The sequence below is a fragment of the Helobdella robusta genome, assembly GCF_000326865.2.
Source record: "Helobdella robusta unplaced genomic scaffold HELROscaffold_118, whole genome shotgun sequence".
NCBI classification, from domain to species: Eukaryota; Metazoa; Annelida; class Clitellata; order Rhynchobdellida; family Glossiphoniidae; genus Helobdella; species Helobdella robusta.
The window spans coordinates 144,743-168,609 of NW_008703654.1; the positions used below are offsets into that span (position 1 = coordinate 144,743).

Below are 23,867 nucleotides of genomic sequence, written 5' to 3' on the forward strand. Positions count from 1 at the left end.
ATCATAATAATTTGCAAATTATTATAACGCACCTAACTGTATATACACATACAAACACACAAACACAACACACAAACACACACACACAACACACAAACACACACACATAATTATCTATCTATATATATATATTCTGTAGTTACTAAACAAATATTTAGGCTTAAATAAGTCATATGGTTCTATCTGTGTGTATTTATGCATTATACATACATAGTTTATAACGGTATTTTAATCATCTGGCAAATTGTTTTGTAACAGTCTGTGTATATGTATGTGAGTGTATAAATGTATGTATGTATGTGTGTGTGTGTTATATTTGTGTGTGTGTATTATGTGTGTGTGTGTGTGTATATGTGATATATGTGGCTTATATATTGTATTTATGTCATGTTTATGGTATATATGCTTATTTAAAAGGTATATATTTAAATAAGCGATCTATATATTAATACATATTGGATATGTGTGTGTTTGTTTATGATATATACTGGTATATTTTTATGTATGTACGTACGTAAGTATGTATGTATGTATGTATGTATGTATGTATGTATGTATGTATGTACGTATGTATGTATGTATGTATGTATGTATGTATGTATGTATGTATGTATGTATGTATGTATGTATGTATGTATGTATGTATGTATGTATGTATGTATGTATGTATGTATGTATGTATGTATGTATGTATGTATGTATGTATGTATGTATGTATGTATGTATGTATGTATGTATGTATGTATGTATGTATGTATGTATGTATGTAGTATCTATGTATGTATATATATGTATTTTGTATCTGTGTATATATGCATACTAAAAGACGGCGTTTTAAGCGGTGTGTCAATTTTTGGTATAGCGAGCATTTATAAATGTAGGAATAATCATCATATTAATAGGAATAACAATAATAACAATAATAATAATAATCATAAATAATAATAATAATAATCATAATAATAGTAACCATAATTAACTTTTCATAGTAGGATATAGACGACTAGTTTGTTCTGCTATTAAAAATTAAACTATTATTACATAAACCATATGAGAATGTGTCATTGCTAGTAAATTGTTAATTAATTAATTACCATCGTGAAATTATTTAATTAATTAGTTGTTAAATAATACTTATTTTAGCAGTGATGTGAGAGGTAGCATTATTAATTATACCAGTAGCAACAACATCAACAAACATGGATAACGATTCGTCACCAAACATTCCAAAGAAGGTTTCACCATTTCTACGTTTACTTCAGCAGCGAAAGCAGCAACGACAGCAACCACAGCAGCCACAACAACATGAAAACACATCAACCACTCCATCGTCGAATGAGAACATTAATGTCTTTCAAAACAACAACAACGACGATAATAACAACACCAACAACACTAACAATGACATCAATACCAGCCCCATAGCAGCAGCAGCAGCAGCAGCAACAACAGACAACAACAACAACTTACCAACAATAACAACAACAGACAACAACAACAACAACCTACCAACAATAACAACAACAAATCCCGACAACAACACAACATCGGCATCATTTGATAGCACCTCGGCCCAATCAATTTCGCAGCCTCCCACACCGCAAACCCCTTCAGGCAGACTTTTAAAAATCCCCATAGCACCGACTTTTGCACAAAAGACAGTCACGTGGTTAAAAAAGTTGAAGATGACCCTTAAATACGACCCGTTGGCAGTTTTCGGGCTGTCCAATAAGTCCCCCATTGAACTGGCTGATATCCGGGAACAAGGTTGGTTAGTCGGGTTTTTTTTGAGTTGGGCAGTTTTGGGACTGAAACTTGGGGGGAAGTTTTTAAAAAAGATAACTTGAATATTGGATTTTAGCTGAAAGGAATAAATATATACTTAGAAATTTACTTGTCTGTTCTTTTTTTCAATTCGTCTATCTGTCTCTCTCTTTCTCTTTCTCTCTTCTTAATTTCTTTATTCAGTTTTAACCACATTATTATAATCTCTCTCTTTCTCTCTTTCTTCTCTTCTCTCAAAATCTTCCCATTTATTTCCCACTCCCCAACACGTAGGCAGAATAATCTTCGAAGACTTCATCTACATCCGTCTGAAAGAAGCCGCGTTTGGTCTGGAGCAGAATAGTGACGACGACGACGACGACGATGACGTGAAAGATGACCAACATGGCGGCTGTGATGACGTCAGACGCAGCATTCTGGAGCGCTCTATCTCTAGAAAAGTAAGAGAGAAAACTCGAAAAAATTCCTTCCTCGTCTCGAGTTCATCTCTGAATATTTCTACAAAAGGAGGTAACTTGAAGTTGGGTAAAAATAAATCGATGTCCGGCTTGAGTGCTGGCAACATTATCGGTAACAATGCAAAGTTACCGACCGGTTTTAGTAACGGCTTTCGTTCAGAGTTCGGTAGCCTACCGACCCCCACCACTTCCGGGGACAGCGACGGACCGATTAAAAAATCAATATGGCAGCTCGGAGCCGGAAGTGAGTTCGAGAACTGGCACAACAGTCACGTGACTACGCTGTGTGACGTCAGCAGGGAAATGCATGCCATTGGTCTGAAGTTGGAGACCATGTATCCTAGCTTGTACAAGTTCGTATTAAATAATTCATTTTACTATTAGTTTATTATAATTATTAAAAATTATGAATATAATTTTTATAAATTATTAATAATTTTATTGTTATAATTATTAAAAATTATGAATATAATTGTTATAAATCATTAACAATTGTTTTATCTGCGATGTTTTAATATAAAAAAAACTTGATAACTAAATTGCTTTGCTATATCCTCTCAACCAATCAAAAACTTAGGAACGTATCGGGGCGCGCCCATACCAACATCAGGAACGAATCACAGTGCAGGAAACTTGTGACGTCATTTGGTGATTTCATGTTTAAAAATGGAGTCGTCACTTGGGGCAGGTTGAAAATTAGATGAATGCATGAATGAATGAATGAATGAATGAATGAACGAATGAATGAAACATAAACCTGAAGATATGTACGGATGGATGGATGAATGACTAAATAAATTATAGATAGATGGAAGAAATTATTTAATAAATGAATAAATTGTGAATGAATTTGAATTCTTTAGAATAGTAGCCATGTTTGTTCTTTCATCTTCGCTGATCGTTGAATGCTGCCAAAACGGCGACTTCCGGTTTATAAAAACTGTCATGGCGGCTCATTCAGAAGTACTAGAAAAGCACGTGATCAACTGGATTGCGGAGCAAGGAGGATGGGTGAGATGGATTGATGAAATGAATGAACAAATGGATGGAATGAGTGAATGAATCCATGCATGCATAAATGAGAAAACAAAGAAGTGAATATTGAATAAACCAGGGGTTGGGCAAACTGTGTGCTGTAAGGGTCGCATTTGAGAACTATTTTACCTTTGAAGGGCCGCATATGTACTTAAATAGCAAATTTTTTCGACGAAGAGCGAACGAATAACGAATAAAAAAACGAATAAATTATTCACAATCATAAAATAATAATCAACCGTCATCACCATCGTCATTATCGTCAGGGTATTTTGACCAAAACATTTCGTGAAGTGACCCAAGAAACTAGAACGCTGTGGGCCCTACTGGGCTTGGGGGCTTCTGTGGGGTTTGCCGTCATGTGGGTGGCCATGGAACAGTTATGATGATGAAGGAGATGAAGAAGAAGAAGAAGATGAAAAAAAAGAGGAAGATGAAGAAGATGATGATGTTGAAGAAATGGAAGATGAAGATGACAGCAACTGCATCAACGTTGTTGATGATAATAACGGTGATTATGCTAATGATGTTATTATATATATATATTATATATATATATATATATATATATATAGAGAGAGAGAGAGAGAGAGAAGAGAGAGAAGAGAGAGAGAAAGAGAAAGAAAAAGAGAGAAAGAAAGAAAAAGGAGATAATGAGAGAGAAAGAGAGAGAGAGAAAGGGAAAAAGAGAAAGAAAGAGGAAAAATACTAAAACATGTACAACTAGCAATTTATCGTCTTTCCAGAAAAAATAAAAATATATTTTTATACATTTCTCAGATAAATATTTTTTTTTTAGAAAAATACACATACGCGCACGCACACGCGCACACACACAACAAACACAAACACAGACACACACAAACACACACCCAAACATATATACACAAAGTTTATTCATAGATCATTCCGTTACAGTTAATGCCTTTATATGCACACATGTATAAATGTTTATTAAATTTGTATTCTGTATACTTATACCAATAATAATAATAATAATAATAATTATTATTATTATTAATTATTATTAATTATTTATTTTAACAGATAGATAAATTGTTTTTTTTATTTTTTTAACGCTAAAATGAAAAAAATGTTGATATAAAGTCTCAAAAATCTTCTTTACGGAAATATGCATGGATGAGCGAATGAATGGATGGATGAATGAGCGAATGAATGGATGAATGAATGAATGGATGAATGAATTATTTAATTAGTAGATTACAAAACAAATAAATGAATAGTTAAACATATGCAGGACAACTAATCTATTCAAGCCATATTAATGTCACAGAAATTATTGACGTCATCATCATCCAGCTCATCATCATCACCACCTACATCTTCATCAATCACTATCACCATCATCATCGGCACAGCCAACACCATCATCATCATCACTAATTTTCTTTATTGTCGACCTTTGACCTTGCCTTCTTCCTGCCCACGATGACGATGATGATGATGATGGCCACGACCTCTACCAGAATTCCAATGAAGGGCCAGAGAGCAGCGTATTTACCTCAATAAATATTATTATTTATTATTATTAATTAATAATAATAATTATTATTATTATTTAATAATATTATTATTCATTAAGATTGTTTATCGTAAATTACTATTCCTTCTATTATCTTACTTGCCTGATTCTAAAACTCTTGATGTTTCTCACAAGTTTCGTAGTCTAGGCTTTATCTTTGATTCTAGCATGTCTCTTTCTTCTCAGATTAATAGTGTCGCTAGAAGCTCTTATTTTAATTTTCTGCGTAGAATAAAAAAAACTTGCCTTTTCTTGACAATCCTACTCTTCTCCTTCTTGTTACTTCGTTAGCCTTATCTAGGATTGGTTATTGTAACTCGCTCTACTATGGTCTTCCTGACTCTATACTCTATCATTTAAGTAAAGCTTTTAATCTGCTGCTCGTCTAGTTGCTCGTGCCCCTTTCTTTTCTCATATATCTCCATATCTTGCTCTCTTGCACTGGCTATCTATAAAATATTGAATAATTTCTAAAATTTGCACACTTATGTACAAGTTTCAATCTAAATTATTTCCCATGTACCTATCAGATATATAGTAATTGAACCCGGTTTACGATCGTCTTCTTGTTCTCACTTCTTCTTAACTCGTGTTAAACACTCCTTTGCTAAATCTGCTTTTGCTTTTTCTGGCCCTTTTCACTAAAACCCTCTGCCTTCTTCTCTGACTACTTCTCCATCACTTACGAAGTTCAGAGCGGATCTCAAGACCCATCTGTTTTCAAAATTCATTGAGGAGCGCTGTTGAACATTGCAGAAATAGCAATAAACTAATTGATTGATTGATTGTGAAGAATATTTATATTAATATTATTATTGTTGCTGATGTTGTTGTTTTTGTTATTGCAGTTTTTATTATCATTATTCTTATTGCCGCCTCTGTAATTTTCAGCCTCATCATTCTCATCATCCTCATCATCATCCTTATCATTATCACTCTCATCACCTCCCTCACTCACTATTTATCCTGACCATGATCTCTGAACTATTGCCCCCAACGGAATTCTCCAGGGTGCAGGAGTACAAACCCTGGTCGCTCGTTGCCACCCCACTGATCAACAGCCTCCCTATCCCGATGTTCACTTTGTTTTCCAGACTCGCCACGGCCCTTGGATCCGAGAGTGACGTCATTTCCGGTCCGCCATCTTTCGACCATTTCACTCTTGCAGGGGGTGGGTAACTGTAGCCGAAACATTCAAGGTGAAGGTCGTTTCCATCTGTTAGGCTTAGGTGTTTTGGTGCCTTCAACATTGTTGGAGGACCTTTTTTGGAGTTTTTGGTTTATGGGTGAATGAGTGAGTGAGTGAATGAATGAATGCATGGATGAACAAATAAGATTAGTGAATTAATAAAAGAATAGATGAATGAGTAATTGAATGAACTACTGAATTGATAAGTGAATGAATGGATACACAAACGTGAATAAATAAATGAATGAACGAATGAATGAACAAAGGAATGAACGGATGAATTAACCATTAAACGAATGAACAAAATTTAACCAATCAATCAATCAATCAACTAACTTTTCAGAATAAAGCTAAAGAATGAATCCAGAAAAATACATTTGTATGGACCCAAGTCCGATTCACCTTTTTGATATTAGTTGAATGAATGGTCAATTGATTCTTTGAATGAATGAATGAATGAATGAATGAATAAATGAGTAAATGAATGAATAAATGAATGAGTAAATAAATGAATGAATGAATAAATGAATGATTGAATGCTTGCTTGCTTTCTTGATTGATTGGTTGATTTGGTTTGTCAATCAGTAAAAGTAATTAAAAGTAATTTTATAACTATGTTTGGTTGGTTTGCCCCTACACACATACACCCACCCACCCACACACACACACACACACACACACACACACACACACACACACACACACACACACACACACACACACACACCCACAGAAACTTACTAGCAAAAGGATTCATATTTATTGTCATAGTTTTATTCGCGTGGTTCATGACGTATTTATTTCCGTTTTGCAGAATGACGTCATTTTTTAACCACGTGACGTTGCCGGAAGTATACAAAGGGCAGGTCAAGGTCACTGAGTTGTTTGACGTGTTAAGATGACGTCGGTCTCACCTTATTATTATTATTGTTTTTATTTGGTTTTTGTTGTATAATAATGCCATTATCACTATTACTACTACTACTACTACTGCTGCTGCTGCTGCTACTACCATTACCGCTACTACCACTTCTACTACTATTACTACTGCTATTACTACCACTACTACTACTACCTACTGCTACTACTACCACTACTACTAACACCTACTTCTACTACTACTACTACTACTACTACTACTACTACTACTACATCCACTGCTACTACTACAACTAACAATAAATATTATTAATAATTATTATTATTTTTATCGATAAATAATTATAAACGACTCACCGTTAACATCAAAGATGAAGATGATGAGACTTAAGACTAGTAGAGACAATTTCATTCTAGTATCTTTATTAAGTCTAAAATGAAACAATATTTTTTTATTATTAATTATGCTATTAGTATTATAATTATTATTATTACGTATTGTTATTTTTCAGTTTCATTTTATAATTTGAATAACTACATACTTATATTCTGTTTGGCTTTATGGTGAATGAATGTTTGTCGGTTTGTCTGTCTCTATGTTTGTCAGTCTGCCTGTTTGTTTCTTTGTATATGTATGTATGTTTATTTGTCAGTCTGTTTGTTTCTTTGTATATGTATGTATGTTTGTTTATTTGTATGTATGTTTGTTTGTATATGTATCAAACATTCAATCAATCAATCAACCAGTCGATCAAATCAATTAAAAATTAATTAATTAACGACAACCGAATACGCACCTTAAACAACAGCAAAAAAAATTAAAAGTTCAACCAACTGACTGAACTTTTGGCATTAATTTTTCTCTTTCTCTTTTACTCTTCTCTCTCTCTCACTCCATTATTTCAATTCCCCTCACTCCATTATTACAATCTCTCTCACTCCATCACCATCTCTCTCACTCCTACTGTGTGTGGTTGGAGCAGCGGTATGCACTTACGTATAATTGCGGTATTGATTACGTCATTGTTTCCTTGGATACCGAAACGCAGGTGACGCTGCGATTGATGATGATGATGACGACGACGATGGTGGCGGTCTTGATAGTGATGCTGAATGTGGTAATGATGATGATGATTATGTTGTAGATGACAATCAATGATGTTTAATTAGGATGATCTGTCTATCTAATCTATCTATCTATCCATCTATCTATCTATCTATCTATCTATCTATCTACCTACCTACCTACCTACCTACCTACCTACCTACCTACCTACCTACCTACCTACCTACCTACCTACCTACCTACCTACCTACCTACCTACCTACCTACCTACCTACCTACCTACCTACCTACCTACCTACCTACCTACCTACCTACCTACCTACCTACCTACCTACCTACCTATCTATTTATCTATCTATCTATCATAAACGAAAACAGCAGACGCAGACAAAATTAAATGTCAGTCCACTGGCGGTAAAGAAATTGAAACTGACCATTTCATCATTTATTATCAAGCAAGATCAATCAATCAATTAATCAATCAATCAATCAATCAATCAATCAATCAATCAATCAATCAATCAATCAATCAATCAATCAATCAATCAATCAATCAATCAATCGATCAATCAATCGATCGATCGATCAATCAATCAATCAAACAATGGTAGATGATTGTATGTTTATTAAATCACTTAATAATAAAAATCAAAAATAAAGAAATAAATTAATCAACCGATCAATCAATCAATCAATCAATCAATCAATCAATCAATCAATCAATCAATCAATCAATCAATCAATCAATCAATCAATCAATCAATCAATCAATCAATCAATCAATCAATCAATCAATCTATCAATCTATCAATCAATCTATCAATCAACCAACCATTCATTCGTTCGTTCATTTATTTACCCATCTATTCATCCAACTAATCAATCAATCATACAATCTACAAACCAAAATCATTATTGAAAGTTTAAAATAACAACAACAACAACAATAATAATAATAAATAATAATAATATTCGAACAATAAAAAGCTGAGACGGAGGAGAAACACAATATCATCATCTTCATTATCCATTATAAATATTAAACAAATGAATGAACGAATGAATGAATGAATAAAAGAATGAACAAATGAATGAAAGAATAAATAAATAAATGAATTAATGAACAAATAAATGAATGAATATATATTTATTTATAGCTTCAATGAATGAAATTGTATTTAATAATGATTATAAAAGGAATGCTAGCTATACATATATATATATATCAATCAATCTATATATATATATATATATCATCATCATCATCACAACAGTTCGGGTATAGAGAGAGATGGCAGAGTGTGATCGACACAGTTCAGCCAGAAATTGGCGCAACCACAATGGTAAAATCTCCCGCCAAATTCTAATTTTTCAGCTGCTACAACATCTGGAATTGATGTCGTCGTTGTTGTTGTTGTCAAAAAGTTGCTGCTGTTTGTGGTTGTCGTTGCTGCTGCCATTTTGTTTTTGTTGCGATTGTTGCTGTTGTTGCTATTTTTCTGACTAACAGCTCTCGAATTTTGGTCCTCCCCACCAACGACTTTGCAGTTAATATCGTCTTTCATCCATTTTCTTCTCGAAACGCTCTTGTCGTTCGTGCCAATTTTATCTTTCGCGCCAATTTTGTCTTTCCCGCCAATTTTGTTGTTCGCGCCAATTTCAACAACGACGCCATTTTTATTTTTCGTCGGATTCTTCAGCACTGTTGCCCTCTTATTCCCGCCAATGGAAAACATGCTAGACTCAATCTTGTGTATATAGTTGATCCTCGACCCACCTTCATCATCATCATCATTATCATCATCGTCACTGTCATTATTACCATCATTATCAGGAATACCACACCTGTCAAGACCGCCATCAAGATTCAGTGACGTCACATCGGGATCGCGTGACGTCACATCGGCACCACTGGTGGTAGCCTCGGCGACAACGACGACACTAAGAAGGCAGAGTCCACAGGCGAATTCGTGCTTGTGGCCGTCGTCAGACTTCAACAAAAACCGTCGCAGCGTGTCGTCATTGCTGGCAGTTAGCTGTCAGGTAATACAATGTTACACTTTTATAATTATTAACCATCGTCATCATCTTCATCATCATTTTCATCATCATCATCATCACCACCACCATCATCACCATCATCATTGTCATCAACTGCAGCAGAAAAAATAGCAGCAGCAGCAACAGCAGCAGCACCACCTTCATAAATATCTTGGTCTGAAGAGAGGCCAAGAGGTAATCAACCGACTTTCTCAATTCGAATAACTCAGTGCTGTGGACGGCTGGTTGATAGAATGAATGAATGAATGAATGAATGAATTTCATAATCATTATCATAATAATCGTCATCATCGTCATCATCATCATCATCACTAACAACACATTAGAAGTTGAAAATGCAATCTGTTGTAAACTTCGCATATCTTTCTGATTCCTTTATGTTAGAAAAAAAATATCATCATCAGTATACTACTACTACTACTACTTCTACCACTACTACAACTACACTACTACTACTATTACTACTACCACTACTACAATTACTTCTACAACTACTACTAATATTAATAATAACAATCGGAATTACGACCTTCCAAATAATTTTGACCCTTCTGTGACGTCACAAACCCCTGCAACAAGCCCCAGCCCTCGACTTCGCAGACGACATCGAGGGCCTCCCTCAGCATTCTGTCGATGGCCGCCAGACATTTCGACCACTGGTGGGCGTGGTTATCCCAATCCTAAAATATGATTGGTCGGAAGATTTTGAAATGTAATATTTCAGTTAGCCAATCAGAGTAAGGTGAACGGAAATTGAAATCTTTCAGACGAATGAAATAAAATGTTTTTTTAGTCATCCATCTTGCAGAAAAACGAATTGATCAGAGCGATCGATCAATCAATCAATCAATCAATCAATCAATCAATCAAACAAACAATCAGCTAACTTGTCATCAGTAATCTTTCGATCATTATCATTACAACTCGAATATGATTGGCTGTCATCTGACTGTTGTTGTATATGCTTCTATATATGTATATGTGTGTGTGTTTGCAAATATTATTATTAAGTTATTTTTATTATTATTTTATTATTATTATTATTATATACAGTCAAATAATAATGAAAATAATAATAAATAAATTAAAAAATTAAAATAATAAAACGAAAAGACAAAGAGCTAAAATCCAACTGGGGCGATGAGTTCTAAACTCCTGACAGAGGCCGAATCATCGTCAAGGGTTCCCAAGTATGCCCCCAGCCCTGGTCTATTTTTAGATTCTGGAAAGTTCTCCGAGAGGCTATTTTTGGAGCTGTTATCTTGCAATTTGTAGACATCGCTGCTGCTGTTGTTGCTGTTGTACAAATAGTTAAACCCTAAATTATTATTATTATTGTTGTTGTTGTTATTATTATTATCGTTGTTATTGTTGTTGCCGGAATTAGCCGTGTCGGATTTTCCAAACTCTATAAATAAATCATTACTTGATTGGCTGTGGTTGTTAGGATAGTCATTCTTACCACTGGAGCCATCAAGATGGCTAACGAAATCATCAAAATCATCATCATCCTCGCCGCCGTGACGGTGGTTTTGATGATGATGATGGTGATGATGATGATGGCCTTTCACTTTAGAGCCGTCATCACTATCAAGACCGCTTCTGAAATTACCACTACTATTACCGGTGGCTAGAGGGGAAAGAGGCGAGCCATTTTTAGACTGAGGTGTAATTTGGAAATTCCCAAGAGTGGAATAACTTGCTTCCCCAATACAAATTGCACCATTATCATCATCGTCGTCGTCGTCATCTTTGCGGTTATGATGATGATGATGATGAGGATGACTAAAGTGACGATGTTGATGTTGATGATGATGATGATGATCACATATTTCTGTGACATTATTATCACTACTATATTCTACTTTTTCATCATCATCATCATTGCCAATAAAATTGCCACCATTATTATTATTATTATTATTTTCAGTTGAGCTAAATATAGAGCCACTGGGAAATTCCAAATTTCTAAATATATCGTATTTGTCACCACCATTATTACTGTTGTTATTATTATTATTATTAGATGATGATGATGATGATACATGAATCGGTGCTGGTAACGATGCGGAACTAGCAAAGAAAAATTCGCCAAACTCATCATCATCAGCTCCATCATTATTACTAGTACTATTACCAGCAAACCCTATTACGTTATTATAGTTATAATAATTATAATTATTATTATTGTTAGTTGTAGTAGTAGTATTAAATATAGTATTGTTAGTTAAAATAATAGTAGTAGTAGTAGTAGTAGCAGTAGTAGTAGTAGTAGTAGCAGTAGTAGCAATAGTAGTAGTAGTAGTAGTAGTAGTAGTAGTAGTAGTAGTAGTAGTATAAACGAATTTAGTGTTGCTAGCATGGTAACCAACATTATCAGTATTATTATTATTATAATTATTATTATTATTATAATTATAATTATTATTATAATTATTATTATTGAAGCAATCATCACCAATAGCACCTTGCTCGCCAATGACTTCCCTCAACACGGAATACTTATCTAGTGACTGAGACAAAAACGACAAAGACGACGATGATGAAATCATCGGCTGTGATAATGGTATCATTGCTGACGTTAATGATATCATTGGTGAAGATGATGGAGATATCATTGGTGATGTAAATGATATCATTGAAGATGGTAAAGATATTACTGAAGATGTGATTGGTATCACTGAAGATGGTAAAGGTGCCAATGAAGATGTGAATGGTATCATTGAAGATGGTAGAGATATCATTGGTGATGTGAATGGTATCACTGAAGATGGTAAAGATATCTTCGGTGATGATGATGATAGTACTGGCGATGATAATGATACAAACGATAATGAAGGTGGTGATAACGTTGGTGGTGATGATAACGAAAAAGAGTTTTTTGATGATGATGATGATGGTAGTGTTGATAGTGATAATGATGGTGTTGGTAGTGATGCTACAAAATGATAGTTTAGATCGTTTTTAGTGCGATTATCAATATTCTTCCTAGAATGCGGTGAAGATGACGATGAAGATGATGATGAGAGTGACGAGTGAGCCGTTGGGTTTTCCAAGTTTCTAAAAATAAATGGGAAATTCCTGTTGTTGTTATTGTTGTAGATGTTGTTGTTGATGTTGTTGTTGTTGTTATCAATACATGTTGACGCTATATATACTGATGCTTCAGACGATGTGGCTAGTGTTGTTTGGCTGTTGTTGTCACTGTTGTAGTGCTTGAAACCACTGAATTCCTCATCATCTTCATCGTCGACATCTCTGAAAACATTGTTTAAGATGGTGTTGACGTTACGGCTGTGGCTGCTGCTGCTGTTGAAGTTGGAACCGCCGAAATTAGGAATAGGTGCCTGTATGCACTTTCTCAAAACAATGAGCGAGGAATGGTCCATTTTGTTCTAGAACATTGTTGTCAACATTGTTATCAACATTGTTGTCAACATTGTTATCAACATTGTTGTCAACATTGTTATCAACATTGTTATCAACATTGTTGTCAACATTATTATCAACATTGTTGTCACTATTGTTATCAACATTGTTGTCGGTGAACAAAAAAAATGACGTAAACACCATCACCATCACCATCCTCATCCTCATCCTCATCATTTACTTTCTTAATTCGTTCGAATTCTAACCTGAGAGATTGAAACCATGGCCAGCAATAGATAGAGTTCGTGTTTCAGCATTACGGGTCCCCCACCTCCGCTCCCACCACTACTACCCCCCCTACAGCACATATCCCACAGCCGGCCAAGCACTCCCCTCTCCAGCCCAGTCTTTGATAGCAAAAAGTCGTACACCGATTGCGCCACTATGCTCCCGTTTCTAAAGTAATTTTTGTCAGTGAGAAAGGATGGATGAAGTTGATAACTACTTTTAAAATGTGAAAATGCACACAAACATACACACACACACAGACACACACACACGCACACGTATAGGCACAAACCTCGAGAAAGCATTGAACACCATTTTATACTGCCTAGGGACCAAAGAATCAACCACCACCCACGCCGGGAAAACCTCTAAACCATAGATATCGGGTGTGAAATTATTACTATCACCATCACCACCACCACCATCATCGTCATTATCATCATTGGTAATCGTTGAAGGCATATATGGGAGGTGAAACTTAGATCGCGGCGATGATGGCGGTTGTAGTAGTTGCTGTGGCCGCGATGATAGCGACTGAGGCCGTTGTGGTGGTGACGATAATGACTGTGACAATGACGACGACGACGATGATGATGCTGATAACGACAACGATGACGACGATGATGATGTGAGTGAAATTGACTGCTGGAAGAAAGCTTCACATAGTAATGATGATGACGATGATGATGATGGTGGTGGTAATGATGATAATGACGATGATGGTAATGATGATGATGGTGGTGGTGGTAGTGATGATGATGGTTTAGTTTGCATAGCACCTATGAAATCTCCAAAATCATCATCATCATCATCGTTGTTGTTGTTGGTGTTAATGTTGTTGAAGTTGTGTGTGTTAAAAAACTGCTGATTGTTATATTGTTTCGTTGATGAAAAGATTGAGCTATCATTGTTGCTGTTGTTGTTGATGTTGTTGAAACTACTAGCAACATTTCCAACATTTGGTTGCAACTTTTTCTCAACAGAACCAGTGATGCTGGAAGGATCTGCAACAATCGATTTGATAATTTCATCTGCGTTTTTCGTTGTCGTTTTTGAAAATCTTGCTATGTCTTTTAGCTTCTTTTGTTGTTGTTGTTGTTGATGTTGTTGTTGTGAAGATGACATTGAATTACTCTTAAACTGTTGATGAAATTGCTTTTGTTGTTGCTGGGATTGTTGCAGAGGTAATGAATAATAATGCTGTTGGAGTGTTATAAACTGTTGTTGTTGTAATTGTTGTTGTTGATGTAACAGCTGTTGTTGTTGTTGTAATTGTTGTTGTTGGAAAAAGATGTTAGATGGTTGTTTTTGTTGGGGGTTAAAATTTTGGCCCCTTCCAGTCACTAACCCCCCCTGTGCAACGTTGTAGAGTGAAAGTTAAAAAAAAATCTTGAAAATTACTCTAAATCATCTATCATTGCAATTTTCCATCCACATATTATTAATTCAAATGTCAATTACATAACTTCGAAAACAACAACACTAATAAAAATTTTCCCCCAAAAGATCCCAAATAAGTAACCTGTGCAACATATGGTTGCTGAGTTTGTACAACACCCGTAAAACAAGGCTGATTAGGCAAGACCATCCTCACTAAAGTTGGGGCAATCTGTCCAGAATTAGGCACGGTGGGGTATAAAATGGCATTTGTTGGTTGTTGATTTTCATTGATGTTGTTGTTGTTGGCGGTCGAAAACATGTTGTAATTGAATGAAATGGGTAGCTGGGATTTTATTGAGAAGATAAAACAAAGTCAATTTTTTAAAATTTGAATCCAAATGTTACATACTAATGTAAATGTAAAATTTAAATCCAGTGTGTTAGTTAAAGTGTCAGTCAGTTGTGTTATTAGTTTTAATTCAAATCCAACTGATTAAATTAAGTTGTTGAGATATGAAGTAAAAAAAGTTTAACAAACTATCTTCAAGTTGATTTTTACTTTAAATGTTAAATAAATTTATTCTTCTTTTAATTAAATGTATAAATAAAATACTAATTTGATTAATAATTAAATTTAAAGGATGGATTCTTGCTTACTTGTGAGAAGAAAATATTTTTCAAAAATGAAACCTTCCTATTTTAAATTAAAGTATAAAACCACTAACCTAGTGCTTTTCTAACATATGATAGACAGATTTTATATTAAATTAATGATGAACACAAAGTAAATCTATATCGTGTTTATCAAATTATACATCACTAATTTAATCAAGTGTGGGTACAAAACTTACATAACCTAATTAGTAATTAGTGTGGGCATATAATTGTATTTTATAGTATGATGTGGCATGTATAAAAATAAATAAATTATTTATATATTGTATTTATATAAAAAATATGCTCTTAAAATTATAAAATAATGGAAGATAGATAAAAAAATGAATCGATTAAAGATAGTTTTTAAATTTTTTTAAGAACTTTGTGCGTCAAAACAACCCAAACTAGGAGACATTTAATGTTTAAAGTTACAAGATCGAGTCTAGATAGATGTTGCTATAACAAGTGATCTTGTGATTTATGGAAAGAAAGCTTATGCTGTCCAAATATTTTCTCATATAATTAGAATTTTCTGCTTATAAAATCGTAAGCCAAAATGAAACGTGAAGAATCTACTATGTATTTTTTAGTTATACACTGCTAGGTTTTTTTATTTTACTTATTTTAACATTTGATTGACATATTAACTCAAACTGTCTACATCTATGCCTATATTGATATTCAGAGGTTAGTCAAAGGGAGGATAGGCTTTCGGGCTGATAATTCCTCCACAATAAAAATTTGTGTTAAGGTTAAAGTGTTAAAGTTAAATTTGACAAAACATTTAACTAATTTTAATGAATTTTGGTTTAAAATTGTTAGAGCCAGTAAAAATCGCAATGTTTTCCAAATTTGAATGAAAAAACAAGTTCGAATATGTTGTTCATGAAAAAAAGTGAATTGAACTTTCTGAAAAGTTCTAGCCGCCCCCACTAACCTTAACCCTATACTGCCTACATTTTTCTTTCTCGTGCCTTACCCTTTCTGGACATTGGCGACCATCGACCTCATTACGTTCATACAATAACACTTTAAAAAAAACGCGCCCCAGGTTCAAAATTTCAAATGTACGACGTCATCATTTGTTTTGATTGTTAGCATTACATTCAATTTTTAAAAATGAATCTCCAGTCGTATCTTCACATCGTAAACCTTACTGGAAGCAAGGGAAACGTTGGTGTCAAATAAACTAAAGATAGAATACAGTGAGACAGTCGCTTTCGGAAAAAGTTCAGGTGTAGTTACTTTATTATTGTACAGTACATAATGGTTGCACTAGTAATTTTACTTGACTTAATGGTTGGATGTTTGGTTGGTCGGTATATTGTTGGTTGCTTCTTTGACTGTTGGTTAATTTTGGTTGTTTGGTTTGTTCGGTTGGTTGGTTGGTTGGTTGGTAGATTGATTATAATAAAAGAAGAATTTGCAGTTTCAAATATTTTTCAAATAAAAATAAAATAACATAACATTGCAAATAATTTTATTTCTCTACAAGTAAAAGCATCAAATTTATTTTTTATATTTAAGATATGTTCGTTTAAAGAGGTTTTTCACAAAAATTTAAAAAAGTTTTGAATTATTATAAATAAACATAATTTTTCTATAAATTCATTTTTCTATAATATCATCTAAAATAAATAAAAGTCAACAAAAAACAGTTTGTTTCAAATTGGCTCCGAATTCAAGCCAATAGATTTAATTATTTCTCACATCATTCATGCTATTGGGTCAACCTGAGAAATAAATAAAGGAAAAATAATTAATTGATCAATTAATTAACTAACAATTAAATTTGTTTTTTCTCTCTCTCTCTTTATAATATAATATAATAACAATAATTAAAATTAATATGATAAACTAACGCATCGAGGCTGGTTGGGACAAGGGGCCCTTACGCATACAATGTCGTTCACTTGGCAAACTTTTTTAGGGGGGCAAATCACCCTCTGATAAATTATGTATGTGACTATGTATATATATATATGATATATGATATATATATATATATATATATATATGATATAATGTTATATATACCTCGCATTTATCGATACAGTCACAAGTTTGGCAGCCATTTTGATTTGTGACATAGCCACTTAGGCATGGCTTACATTTTAAACTCGGACACAATGCTGGGTCGTCCAAGCCTGTTTGTATAAAAAAAAATCATTATCTAAATGTTTCGCGATTTTAGGAAATTCGGGTGCAAATTCGCCCTTTCAGCCCACAACCCCCTCCTTGTTAGGCTAGTGGGGAATGTTAATGGATTTTCATATTTAAGTATAACAACATTAACAACGCTAACAACAACAACATTAATAATAATAACAACAACAATAATAATAATAACAATGGACTAACTGTCTCTGCATTTACAAATCTCGCAACCGTTGGGGCCGATCTCGAATCCAGTTGGGCAGTACATCGCACATATGACGTTTGTGGAACAATCTAATAATAAATAATAATAATAATAATAATAAATGATAATAATAAATAATAATAATAAATAATAATAATAATGATGATGGTGGTGAAGATGAGGAAAATGATGATTGTCATCGTCTAGAACATAAGCAACCAACCGGGAACGCACCTCCTTGTTCCGTCAACTTCTTTACACATCTCGGAGTCTTTGCAAGCAACTCCCTAACAATAATAATAAATATAATAATAAATAATAATAATAATAATATTCTTACATTGCAGTCCTTCCTACATTCACATATCTCACAACCATCAGCTCCAAGTTTGAATCCAAACGGACAGAGCATTTTGCACATGGCGCCCGAGCAATTCTCTAATAATAACAATAATAATAACAATTATTATTATTGTTGTTGTTAATTATATTGTTATATTGTTTTTATAATTATATAATAATAATTAATTAATTAATTACCACAACAAACTAACTTTGGGCTGGAATGCATTGGGCTGTATTATTAATCACTTGACAGATTCGTCCAGGAATACAATCAATGAGCTATAATATTTGTATTTATCTTTTCAAACACTAAATTCATTAATGCTAACAATTCGGTAGAATTCATACAATTCTGTATAAATTATGATGATCGCCTGGAACGTATATACACTGATCAACTATTTTCACATACGCTTATACACATACATACATATATGTTGATAGTTTAATACCCAAAGCAATTTATAGGTTTATCAAATCTTTTTTCTAAACCGTGCTATTGAAAAAACATTAAGAGAAATAAAAAGAAGAATTTAGAAGGAATTATTATTATTATTATTATTATTAATGAGAAGACGAATAATAGTAATAATAATCATAACAATAATATAACATTAGTCATAATAATAATAATAATAACAAAAGAAAATACAAATAGAATTTTAAAAAAGTTACGAACCGCGCATGGGTTTTCCTCTCTGCATTTACAAATTGGGCAGCCGTCTGGACCCAATTCGAATCCAAACTCACAGAACATGTCACAGATGGCGTTTTTGGAACAATCTAATAACAAGAACAACAACAACAATAATAATGATAATAATGGAGGAGAAGATGGTGATAGTGATGATAAGGATGACGGGGATGAAGAAGAAGATACTGCTGTTGTTGGTGACGATGATTATCATTATTATTATTATCATTATGCACAACCGAAGCTAGTACATTAGTATTATTACTATTATTATTATTAATATTATTACTGACGTCATTACTACAACTAACCGACGACGCATTTGGCCACATCATAGCAAGGAGCGGCGATGCAAAAGACCTGCTCAGGCTTGCAAACTTGTCCGGATGGACACGGATTTCTATCCTACGTGGTTTATGATTTGCGTTTTTATCCCAAAAATTGTCAAAATAATCGAAAGCTGTTTACGTGCCGATATGAAATTTAGGATGAAGTAAGATACTACCTCACACGGATCAATGCAAGAACATGTTTGGCAGCCATTGATGTCTTTCCTGTATCCACTTGTACAAAGCCTCGGGCAAAAAACTGGTTGGCAAACTTCGAAAAGAAGAAATTTAGTAAGAGTGTTTAGAATTTAGTATTACCTAGATCGTATTTTAGTATTTGGTGTTTCAGTGAAAAGTTTGAAAACAATTTTTTTTAAACCACGCCACTGAATGTAAAATTGTCATTCTTTAGTGTGTTAATTGCGTCATGGTTTGTCACCGGTAATGAGTAATTAAAATTGCAGAGTTATCGAAAAACAATACGGGATCTGAACTATAGAAACATAAAATCAACCAAACAAACAGATGAACAAACAACAAATAACATCGCCAGCAACATTTTACCTTTTTTAACACATCTAGCAACTGCATAGCATGGCTCCTTCTTACATATAACCTTTTCACTCTTGCATACTAGACCGGCTCTGCAGACTTTATTCTACAAGAATAATTAAAAAATTATAATAAATAAACTAATAAATTAATTAAATAGTTAGTTAATTAATTAATACAGACAGGCAGACAGACAAACAGGCAGACAGACTGACAAAATAAAATTTTCCAAAATAAACATTTGAAAACCTCGCACGGATCGACACATTTACAGGTTTGGCAACCTCTGGAGTCCTTCCTAAAGCCACTATTGCAATGATTGGAACATTTGGGTAGTGGACATTCTTTAAAATTTTGATTTTACGTGTTAGGATTTTAAATTAGAATTTTTATTTAGAACATTTTTTCTGAACTACTTAAAAATTTTCATTGGTTCTAAGTATGTATTTTTTCTTACCAGCTATTACTATTACATATTTATAAAACTGATCAGCCAACCAATCAATCAACTGGTCGACCAACCAACCAACCCACCAACCAATACATTTGGCCACAGGATAGCATGGAGCCTTAACACACGTCACATTCTTAGGAATACATATTTGATTGCTGGCACAAGGAGAAATGATTTCCTGTAGTGATTCGTTCATTCATTCATTCATTCATTTATTCATTCATTCGTTTATTCACTCACCTCGCAAGGATTAACACATCTGCAAGTTCTGCACCCATCTGCTCCAACTCTGTATTCACTGCAGCGGTTAACAATGCATGCTATCTCTGGACATGGTTTCCCGGTTGCTGGGTTGGTTGGTTGGAGTTAGTTGACTGATTAATTGGTTAACTAGTTGATTGGTTGACTCATTAACAAAATGAATAATAATAATAATAATGTTAATAATAAAAATAATTGTCAAAAATATGGTCGGTGAATTAGTAGAAGTAGGCAGAAGTGCCATATCTCGCATTGTTATTGCTCGGTCACCTGGTTCGAATACTGAAAGACTACCGTACGCCATACAAAGTGTGGTGTGGTGTGGTGTCGGGTCGTGTGGTGTCGTGTCGTGTGGTGTCGTGTCGTGTGTTACACAAAGAACACGTAAGCAGCTCTAGGCATAATAAAGAACAAAAAATGTTTACCTGCAAAGCTGTCTGCAACCATCATCGCCGTCACTACAAACAAGAGCGCAAGCAACTTCATTTTTGGTTATCGTTTCGATACTGTCTCGTTTCTTTCCGATACTGTCTCGTTTCTTTCCGATACTGTCTCGTTTCCTTTCGATACTGCCTCGTTTCTACATTATAATAGATAATAATTTTTTCATAAAATATTTTTACAAAGTTATGAAACTTGAAAATACACTTTTTAACAAAATAACTTAGTATTATAATAAAAAAAAAAAATAAAAATAAACTTCAAGCTTACTAAGAATTTAATGATGTAATGAATATCCGCTAACACTATCCGCTTATATAACTTTCAGCTATTACGACAAAAACAATAATAATAATAATAATAAATATAATAAAAAATTTTATCAAGAAAACCGTAGTCAGGTATTACATTCAATCAAGCCGAGCCTCTACTCATTGCTTGTTATTATTCTTATTACATATTGGGGCTGTTATTGTTATTATTATTATTGTTGTTGTTGCTATTGGTATTATTATTGACGTCACAGAAGATTATTGTTATTGTTGTTGTTGTTGTTGCTATTGTTTTTATTATTACTATTGGCGTCATAGAGTTTTATTATTATTGTTGTTATTATCACGACACGTTCGCAAGCAAAGGCAAGCCTCCTAGTAAATATTTTTTATTATATTATTAAAAATAATTATAATTATTTATGATCGTTAATAATTATTATTATTATTTATTATTATTATTTTTGTTGTTCTCATTAGGAGATTGTTTAAGACATGAAAAACTGCCAATTTAAATTCGTTTATTTTCGTCAAATTAAATCAAATCAAATAGTTGTTTGAAGCAACGAAGTGACTTATAAACCAAAAAGTAGACTCGTGGGAGGCTAATATACAAATTTTAAATAAATAAATAATTTTAAATAATTTAAAACTTTTTAATTAACTAAAATCTAAACTAAAATGTTAACCAAAATCAAAGTTTATTTAAACGAAGTAGTAAAAAGTATAAATATTGAATAAAAGTATTGAAGAAGAGATTAAACTTTATCGCGGTCTAGTTTATAAAATTTTTAAAGTTCATCTGTGTCTAAACGTGTTGAATTTGAACATGTTATCGTCAGATCCCTTCGAACGAGACGGCCTTGTTGGATGTTTGTTCTAATTTGTATTCTTCCTCAGATGCTCAGAATGTGTCGCTGCTTGCTCCTTTAGATACGATCTCTGCCTTTGTTTGTCTCCAATATTCAGTTGGAGTATCGGGTGTTCTGCTTCAATGGATTGAGTCATACCTTTCTGGTTGTTCACCGGAGATTCTGATCAGATCTAACTTGACAAAAGTGCTACACAATGTACTGCAATAATCGTTCGCGCCTCTGAGATCTTTTTAAAGAGCGCTTACAAACATACCAATAATAATAATAATTTCTTGGTGTTAGTAAAAGCTCTTTCCAACAAAAAATTTCAGAAGTTAAAGAAAAATCGATTCTTAGTTGCAGAAAACCTAATTCATTATGACATTGACAGTCTCTTTTGCAGAGAGTTTACTGAAAAGTGGCTGAAGAAATCTGCTTTTTTTCTGCGAACCATTAACGATTTCATTGTTCATAGGCGAATTTTGTATTTCTTTTCTTTTATAAAAAATTCTTTTTATTAGTTAAACTATAATAAAATACTACTCCTGCTACTACTACTGCAACTACAGCTGCTAATACTACTACTGCTACTGCTACAACTATTGCTGCTACAACTACTGCTACTACAAAAAATATTTTTTGAATAAAACGGTTTTTTTTGCGTTCAAAATTTTATTCGTCATAATCTGAAACATTTTATCAATAAAAATGTTCAATAATAATAATAATAATAAAAGTTATAATAATAATAATAATAAATTAAGTACAATTTATAAGTTTTTAAAAAGTGGCTTCAAGTCAATGACTCCTTTATCCAAGTTAAGCTATTTGGTCAAGGTGAGGAGGATGATTAATAATTTCTAATGTTACCCCAATTATAAAAAATACCGTGATAGATAATAATAATAATAATTACAAAAACAACAATAATAATAATAAATAATAATAATAAAACAATAATATCAATAATAATAATAATAGCTGTCAACAACACGCGTCTGCATTTGCACATTGGGCATCCGTTGGCGTCGGTTAGGAATCCAAACTTACAGTACAAAGCGCAGATGAACCTTGGAGAAACTAATAATGATAATAATTAGAATTAATGTTAATAATAAATAATTATAATTATTATAATAATTATAAAAAATACTTACTACCAAATAATATTTGGTAGTTAGTATTTTGTATTTAAGTAAAAAGTTTAAAAAAGTCTTTTTAAAAACATGCCGGTATCATTATTATTATTATTATTAATTTTATTACTGTTAACAACAAAACAACAACTATAACAACAACAAAGACAACCTCCAACTAACTTTTAACAAATGGAACGCATTTGGCAGCATTGTTAGCTACCCGACAGACACGTCTCATTCCACACTTAACGGTCTACAACAACAAGAATCTGTAGACCAATTAACCTTTTAAGCATCGTATGCAAGGTACTAGAAAGAATAATTGAGAAGATAATTGTAAAACCACTCGGCAAAAAACAATATCATATACAAGAGCCAACACGGATTTATGGATGAGCGTTCGTGCCTAACAAACTTGCTTGACTTTTTTGAAGAGGTTTATGAAAATTTGGAC

At 33.2% G+C, this 23,867-nt stretch overlaps 4 protein-coding genes across 4 annotated transcripts; 1 reads left to right on the plus strand and 3 right to left on the minus strand.

Moving 5' to 3' along the window:
• Positions 1-1,199: 1,199 nt before the first annotated feature.
• Positions 1,200-3,664, plus strand: HELRODRAFT_183772 (hypothetical protein; the record flags this gene model as incomplete). The annotated part of the gene is made up of 6 exons (XM_009013354.1): positions 1,200-1,235; positions 1,590-1,767; positions 2,059-2,596; positions 2,821-2,931; positions 3,107-3,254; positions 3,545-3,664. The coding sequence occupies 6 exons, from the start codon at positions 1,200-1,202 to the stop codon at positions 3,662-3,664; spliced, it is 1,131 nt and encodes a 376-aa protein (XP_009011602.1).
• A 1,014-nt stretch (positions 3,665-4,678) lies between these two features.
• HELRODRAFT_183773 (hypothetical protein) lies at positions 4,679-7,301 on the minus strand (the record flags this gene model as incomplete). The annotated part of the gene is made up of 5 exons (XM_009013355.1): positions 4,679-4,800; positions 5,780-6,082; positions 6,347-6,412; positions 6,752-6,886; positions 7,247-7,301. 5 exons carry the CDS (start codon positions 7,299-7,301, stop codon positions 4,679-4,681), a joined length of 681 nt encoding a protein of 226 aa, XP_009011603.1.
• Positions 7,302-8,809: 1,508 nt separating this feature from the next.
• On the minus strand, positions 8,810-15,372 carry HELRODRAFT_194973 (hypothetical protein; the record flags this gene model as incomplete). The annotated part of the gene is made up of 11 exons (XM_009013356.1): positions 8,810-9,991; positions 10,155-10,237; positions 10,546-10,696; positions 11,150-11,766; positions 12,484-12,529; positions 12,597-12,780; positions 13,050-13,411; positions 13,652-13,841; positions 13,966-14,039; positions 14,631-14,753; positions 15,196-15,372. 11 exons carry the CDS (start codon positions 15,370-15,372, stop codon positions 9,221-9,223), a joined length of 2,778 nt encoding a protein of 925 aa, XP_009011604.1. The 3' UTR covers positions 8,810-9,220.
• A 2,182-nt stretch (positions 15,373-17,554) lies between these two features.
• HELRODRAFT_117034 (hypothetical protein) lies at positions 17,555-21,288 on the minus strand (the record flags this gene model as incomplete). Its single annotated transcript, XM_009013357.1, has 13 exons — positions 21,133-21,288; positions 20,687-20,793; positions 20,531-20,624; positions 20,242-20,336; positions 20,005-20,098; positions 19,617-19,711; positions 19,423-19,516; positions 19,097-19,200; positions 18,627-18,696; positions 18,413-18,510; positions 18,296-18,359; positions 17,748-17,857; positions 17,555-17,656 (listed from the first exon to the last, which is right to left on the minus strand). Exons 1-13 carry the CDS (start codon positions 21,191-21,193, stop codon positions 17,555-17,557), a joined length of 1,188 nt encoding a protein of 395 aa, XP_009011605.1. The 5' UTR covers positions 21,194-21,288.
• Positions 21,289-23,867: the final 2,579 nt, after the last annotated feature.